The 8,116-nt window shown below is 41.3% G+C and overlaps 1 protein-coding gene across 1 annotated transcript; it reads right to left on the minus strand.

Moving 5' to 3' along the window:
• Positions 1–3,762: 3,762 nt before the first annotated feature.
• On the minus strand, positions 3,763–5,212 carry LOC107060060 (uncharacterized). The gene is made up of 3 exons (XM_015307365.1): positions 5,112–5,212; positions 4,641–4,777; positions 3,763–4,577 (listed from the first exon to the last, which is right to left on the minus strand). Exons 1-3 carry the CDS (start codon positions 5,210–5,212, stop codon positions 3,763–3,765), a joined length of 1,053 nt encoding a protein of 350 aa, XP_015162851.1.
• Between the last annotated feature and the right edge of the window lie 2,904 nt (positions 5,213–8,116).

Genomic DNA, 8,116 nt, shown 5'->3' on the forward strand with positions numbered 1-8,116 from the left:
TTTTTTAAAATAATTAAATGTTTTCTTGGTAAAGAAAGTTTTAAACTCATTATGTTTTTAGTGTTATGCGATGAATGAATGCTAAGAGGCTTGTATTAGACCTCTTCGAGGTCGAGTACGCCGGTTACGACTAGGGGGTGCTCCCGGGTCGTGACAGATATCTATGGGGGCTCCATGGGTGGAAGAACCCATGGATGAATAAGCTTCACATACCTTCAATCAAATCCCCAATCAAAGATTGAATCAATGGTGAAAATCGCCCTAAGCTGCTGCCCCAACTTCCTTTCTTCTTCTTCTTCTAGAGAGGGGATTTCTTGGGGAGTAATTTGTGGGGTCTTTAGATAAATGAGTTAAATTGATTAGTTTAGGGTTTATTATACTTATATAGGTGTTAATTTAACTTATTAACCGACCTATATTAACCCCTAATTAATAACTAACCCAACCCCTAACTTCTAACTTAAAACGAAAAGCTGAAAAACTGGCAGCATCTACGTTTGGCCATCCACGGACCGTCAATTGTTTAATGGTCCGTGGTTTGGTCTCGTTGATTGGACCTGGGACTGACAGTGCTTCACTATTTCGGCCATAACTTTTTACTCCTAGATCGGAATTAGGCAAACTCGGTGGCGTTGGAAAGAGGACTCAGAGACCTTTAATTGGATAGGCAATAGAACACCTAATTCGTTTTGAGCTATGAGATATGACCATTTAAATTTGACCCTAACTCCTAACTAAACTGAAAAACTGGGCAGACTTACGAGACCTCCACCTACGGACCGTAGGTGGAGTGACGGGTCGTTATGTCCCTCCGTCGTTTGGTTCTGAGGCTTGGCCATGGGAGCTAAGGCTCCCTAGACTAAGTCATGACCTACGGAGCTTGACCTACGGGGCGTCACTTGACTTACGGGGCGTCACTTGCCTCTGTAATTCAAGCTGTTTTGACAGCTTTTGGCCAATGTTGGGGTCCTCCTCAAGGACCCCTAGGGTGGTCCTTAGGGAGTCGTATCCTACGTTTGGACCCTAAACATGTCCACCTAAGTGTAGGAACCCTTTACACCCAATTCCAATCTCATACCACACTCCAAAACTTGGCTACAAAACCCTACAACACACTAGTTCAACTAGACTAGTTTCCGGGCGTGATAGTCGTTTCTTGACGTTTGACCTCTAAAATCACCGAACCGACTTACATAGTCATTATTCATCAATTAAACAAGTTTCCAACTATAACCTAACATGTGAGTCTCTAAAATCACCTACTAGCTTCCATTAGACCCTAGCTTGGTCCAACTAGTTTCTACGGGGTGTAACAAACACTAGTTGACCAGGCTCAAAGGTGCGTGCCACAATATGCCTGTCATGCCACCTCTTGGTCTTTTCTTTGTACAACTTGGCATTCTCATAGGCGTGAAGCCTGAACTCTTCTAACTCATGCAGCTGCGTTATCCTCTTATTTCTAGCCAACTCAGCATCAAGATTCAAATTTTTAATCTCCCAATATGCCTTGTGCTCCAATTCAGCTGGTAGGTGGCACGCTTTTCCAAACACCATTCGATAAGGAGAAGTCCCTATCGGTGTTTTGTATGCAGTCTGGTATGCCCACAACGCATCATCTAGCTTGTCTGTCTAGTCTTTCCTTTGGGCATTCACCGTTTTTTGGAGGATCTGCTTGACCTCTCTAATAGACACTTCCACTTGCCCACTAGTTTGGGGATGATATGATGTAGCTACCTTGTGTCTTACCCCATATTTAGCTAGTAAATTACGCACTGAAATATTAATAAAGTGCGTACCTCCATCACTGATCATATCCCTTGGAGTTCCAAACCTGGTGAAGATGTGCTTCCAGATGAATTTCACGACCACCTTTGAATCATTGGATGGCAATGCAACAACCTCCACCCACTTGGACACGTAGTCCACTGCCACTAAGATGTATTGATTACCATGGGACAATGGGAATGGTCCCATGAATCCTATCCCCCAGACGTCAAAGATCTCTACCTCCAGTATATTCCTCAATGGCATCTCATGCCTTCTAGAAATGGTGCCCATTCTTTGGCACTGATCACAACCCTTCACAAACATAGCAGTATCTTTAAAAAGAGTAGGCCAAAAGAAACCAGATTGCAATACCGTATGTGCAGTTCGCTCTCCCCCATGATGTCCACCATATGGTGAAGAGTGACAACTCTCCAACACTTGTGATGCCTCATGTTCAGCTACACACCTTCGCACCATTTGATCAGGTCCCTGCTTAAATAAGTAGGGCTCATCCCATATATAGAAGCTGGCATCATACTTCAACCTCTGCTTTTGATGTGTTGAGGCCCCATGCGGAAATAAACCACTCACAAGAAAATTTACAATATCAGCATACCAAGGCACTTGAGCAAGGTCCAAAGCAAGCAATTGCTCATCAGGAAATTCTTTGCAAATCTGCCTCTCATTCTTCACATAAGATGAATCCTCCAATCTGGACAGATGATCAGCTATTTGGTTCTCAATTTCCTTCTTATCTCTTATCTCTAGATCAAACTCTGGCAATAACAGAATCTACCTAATTAGCCTCGGCTTGGCATCCTTCTTATTAAACAAATACCGGATTGCAGCATGATCAGTGTAGAATATAACCTTAGTTCCTACCAAGTATGATCTGAACTTATCAAATGCAAACACTAATGCCAACATCTCTTTTTCAGTAACAATATAATTTGGTTGGGCTGCATCAAGTGTCTTGCTGGCATAGTAGATGGAATGAAACATCTTATCTTTTTGCTGCCCAAGCACTGCCCCAACTGCTATATCACTGGCATCGTACATAAGCTCGAATGGAAGCTCCCAGTTTGGAGAAATAAAAATAGGAGCTTCTATCAACTTCATCTTTAGCAACTCAAATGCCTACAAACACTTCTCATCAAATACAAACTTCATCTCTTTCTCTAACAAGCTGCACATGGGTCATGTAGTCTTAGAGAAGTCCTTAATGAACCTCTGATAGAACACAACATAGCCTAGAAAGCTTCTAACTCCCTTCACTGTGATGGGTGGTGGCAACTTCTCAATAACCTCCACTTTAGCTTTGTCAACTTCCAACCCATTCTTGGAGATCTTGTGTCCCAACACAATTCCATCTCAAACTAGAAACTGACACTTCTCCTAGTTCAACACCAGATTTTTTTCTTCACACCTAGCAATAACTCTGGCAAGATTAGTCAAACAAAGTTCAAGAGACTCACCAAACACCGAGAAGTCGTCCATGAACACTTCACCAAAATCCTCCACCATATCATGGAATATCGCCACCATGCATCTCTGAAATGTCATCGGTGCATTGCATAAGCCGAATGGCATGCGCTTGAACGCATACGTGTCATACGGAGAAGTGAAGGTAGTCTTCTCCCGATCTTCTAGTACAATAACAATTTGATTGTACCCTGAGTAGCCATTAAGGAAATAGTAATATTCCTGACCCACCAATCTATCCAGCATCTGATCAATAAAAGGCACCGGGTAATGGTCCTTTCTGGTGGCATCATTCAACATTCTATAATCCATGAAGATACGCCACCATGTCACTGTTCTTGTGGGGATCAATTCATTATTTTCATTAGTTACCACCGTCATTCCGCCCTTCTTGGGCACACACTGTACTGGACTCACCTATTTACTATCTGATATGGGGTACACAATCCCTGCATCTAACCACTTGATTACCTCTTTTCTTACCAAATCCTTCATCACTGGATTTAGTCTCTGCTAATGTTGTGCACTCGACTTATGTCCTTCCTCCATATAGATTTTATGCATGCACAATGCGGGACTAATTCCATGGATGTCAGACATTTTCCAACCCAAAGCTATTTTTCTCTTCTTCAAGATGATTAATGTTGCTTCCACCTGTGCATCAGACAATGTTGCAAACAAAATAACCAGTAAAGTTTTATTTTCACCCAAAAATGCATACATGAGGTGTGCTGGCAATGCTTTTAACTCCAACTGGGATGCTACTTGAATGAAGGGTTTGGGTGGAGGACCCAACACTCTATTTAAAGGTTCCCAAAGATCTCTGAATGTACCTACAAGTGCCACATCAAGAAATTGCACCATTTCTTGTGCCTCAGCATCCCCATAGATTTCAGCCCCTCCTAGCACTCGCTCTAAAGGGTCCTTAGATGCAATGTATCGAGCCTCTGCCTCAAGATGTATCGCAGTTATGGAAGACAACTCCTCATAAACAACTGGTAGCTTTAATGCCTTGTACACGTCGAACACCTCCACTTTATCATGTGACCGCATAGTGAGTTGCGCAGCTGCTACATCTATCATAGCCCATCCAGTAGCCAAGAAAGGTCTTCCTAAGATGAAAGGGACCTCATGATCTGGCTCAAAATTCAGCACAACAAAGTCTACTGGGAATATCAACGATCCCACTTGCACTAACACATCCTCTACAACACCCTCAGGCCTAGCAACAGATCTATCAGCCAACTCTAAGATGATGGTAGTAGGTTTAGGACTACCCAATCCCAGTTTTTTGTACAACGAAGTTGGCATCAAATTGATACTAGCTCCTAGATCACACAATCCACGCGCATGAATGCTTTGCCCTATAGTGATCTAAACTGTAAAGCTACCCGAATCTTTCAGTTTAGTGGGCAACTTATTTTGGATTCTGGAGCTGCACTCTTTAGTAAGTGCAACAGTCTCATATTCAGTAAGCCTCCTTTTGTTCACAACAACCTCCTTCACATTTAGCATACCTGGGTATACCCTGCGAAACATCTACCAATGGCAAGTTAATGTGAACTTGTTTCAAAAGAGAGAGAAACTTACGAAATCATTCATCCTCCTTCTATTTCTTGAACTTTTGAGGGAATGGAGGAGGTGGTTTCACTATTGGTTGCACTATTTCTTCTTTTGCAATAACCTCACTCTCATTGGTTTCACTGTTTTTACTCACAACATCAGTGTTTCTTTTCTTAGGAGCTAACTCCTCTAACTGCAAACCACTGCGTGTACCTACCGTGTTTTCCTGCTTGGGATTCGGATCAGTGTTTCCTGGCAAACCTCCTTGCGGTCATGAGTTTTGGGCACTAGCAAACTACCCGAATTGTTTCTCCAAATTTTGTATAGCTAACTGGTTGTTTCTTGCATCAGCAGCTAACTGGGCTTGATCAGCCATAATATTTTTCAGCATCTCCTCCATGCTCATGTCACTAGACTACTTTTTTGGCTGGTCCTGTTGGACCTGCAGTTGGTACCCTTACGCATTTCATTGGGGTCTATATTGATTTTGGCCTTAAGCCAGATTTTGATTAACACCCCAAGAAAAAATTGGATGGTTGCGCCAGCTTGGATTGTATGAGTTTCCATAGTTCTATTGGCCTCTCCTCATTGTGCATTCCCTACAAAGTTCACAGAATCTGGGTTTGCACCACATACCTCTGCACTATGATCATCACCTCCGCATATTTCACACCAAGTTGGTGGTTGTTTGACTGCATTCACCTGAGCGGGTTGTTGTCCCAATGCTAGATTTCTAAAGTGGGTGTTCATCATGTTTTGCATCACAGCAATCTGTGTAGTTAAGGCAGTCACTGCATTTACTTCAAGCATACCATCAGTTTTTTTGTATTACAGGTTTCACCCCACCTCTGTTCCATTTGGGGTTACCCTGTGAGATTCTGTTCAGCAAGGTGAATACCTTAGCAAATGTCTTCTCCAAAGCCTGACCACCTGCAGCTGCATCAAGCAAAATTTTGGTATTAGGCTCCAATCCTTCTATGAAGGTATGGACCAACACCTCATTAGACTGATGATGATATGGAAAGCTTATCAACATCAATTTAAACCTGTCCCAAGTTTGGTACAAGTTATCTCCTCCCTTCTGTCTAAAACTTAGGATGTCACTTCTCAACGTAGCTATTTTTCTAGATGGAAAAAATCTGATGAGGAACTTTTGTGCAAGATCATCCCAGGTGGTGATAAAGTTAGCGGGCTCAGAATTCAATCATATTTTTGCTTCCCCAAGCAGAGAAAAGGGAAATAAGGTGAGCCTCACATAATCCTCGTTTACTCTAGTTGGAGTGTAAGTATCAATGATCTCGAGGAAGTTTTGGATGTGAACTGTTGGATCCTCGTGCGACAAACCAGTGAACTTCCCATTAGTGTGCAATTATTGCACCATACTCTACTTCAGTTCAAACCTTCCACCAGCTGCAGGTTTTCGAATACATGATGTCACATTGGTGGTACATGGGATTGCCACGTCTCTTACCTTCATCTCAACTATTACTCTAGGTTCTTCTTGCTCAACTCTTGCTACTAGAGATGTTGATTCACCAGCAACAAGAGGCACTGGGTAAGTAAGTCATCTTAGCCTCATCCGGTAGTGCACGAATCTTTCCGGTTCAGCTAGAGACGATACCAATCTTTGATCGTTGTCCAGGGTGAAATTCTAATACAACCTGCAACAATGAAATGCTAAGATCAAGTTGTCAAAACTTGCTTTTTTAACTTCAGAAAACAGAAAAATCAGATAACTGCTAATTCTAAAGTCCTCGGCAGTGGCGCCAAAAACTTGTTGCGCCCAAATCGCACACGCAAGTGCATGTGATCGTTCAAGTATTAAAGTGGCTCTTATATAGAGACGGGTATCATACCCACAATGACTTACGCTTAGAATCACTTAATTTCTCCAACTTTCAGCTAAGCACAAGTTTTATCAATATTCCAAAAGTGATTTAGTTTATAATTCTAAGAGTTAACAAAATGTAACAAACGCAGTTCAATTTCAAGGGTTTAAAACAATGATTGGGTAAAGTTCAGGGCTGCAGCTCTTATAAGGATTCATGCAATTAATATCACTTACATTGGTATTTATCAACTATTGAATCAATGAATCACAGGGTTAAATGTATGATCATGGTCTCCCAACCTCTAATCGCCTACGATAAATGACAACCTTACTACATCGTTGAGCGGGGATAGTCTAGATCAAGTACCGAGCATTACGATTTCTTCCTGTATAGTGACCAAACATGGTTTTTAGGTATATCCCTATCCTAAATACTAATTAACCCTAGTTATTAAGAGAAAATCATGCTCCTTATGTCCCACGTTCTATCCTCTTATTCCTCTCCCAAGTTCAATTTGGACAATGAATTTATTTCAATGGTGGCCAGTCACAAAATACGAAAAACAAGAACATAAGAAAGATTCATATTATAATTAATATTAACCCAATGAAAACTTAATATATTACAATCATCTTGTAGCCACAGCCCTAGAATAGGGTATTTAGCTACTCATAATCAAAGATTCGACCAAACAATGTTTAGTATCATAGAAAGATCGAAAGTAAAAGAGTTTAGGAAAGAACCCTAAAAATGATGAAAACGCTCTCCCAATTCGTCGTTCTTCAAAACCCATTAAAAGAATAATTTAATAAAATAAAATATTAGCCTATTTATACTAAAATTCAAAATGGCCAAAACTGAAACCTAGGGGCGCATCGCGGAGGCATCTTCAAATTTCATTCTATGAATCTTTTCTCTTCTCCGCGACGCAATCTTGCCACATACCACTCTGCCTCAAAACTGAATTTCGCGAGCCAAACTAAAATTCCTCTCCGTGACGTGGAGAGGATACGGAGATGCCTTGAATGATATTTCTTTAATCTTCTTCCTTGCTTCTTTTCGACTCGAATCTTTTGTGGTCCCCATTGTCCATTTTCGTGCTCGTTTCTCCAATTAAGCTCACCTACATAATTAATCATGTTGGTTAGCTTATATACAACCAAAAGACTCAATCAGACTATAAACAAGCACATATTGAAGTCAAACTTAGCTTGAATATGGGAATTATTAGATTTGTAGGGATATAAATATGCCTAAAATCACTCCTCTGATATCTGACGGTACTCTCAAGTGGATTGAGGTTAGAGCACCCATTAAGAAGAATGATCTCAATATAGCAGCAAGGTTCTGGTTTGGCTTCATCAGCAGTACTATCATGCCATCCCAGAATGAATCGATTCTCCATCATGCGAAAGAAGCCTGTCTGGGTTGCATCATTATTGAGACAAGGCTAAACTTAGGGATGATCATTA

Source organism: Solanum tuberosum, unplaced genomic scaffold, assembly GCF_000226075.1.
Source record: "Solanum tuberosum cultivar DM 1-3 516 R44 unplaced genomic scaffold, SolTub_3.0 scf00055, whole genome shotgun sequence".
Classification (NCBI taxonomy): Eukaryota; Viridiplantae; Streptophyta; class Magnoliopsida; order Solanales; family Solanaceae; genus Solanum; species Solanum tuberosum.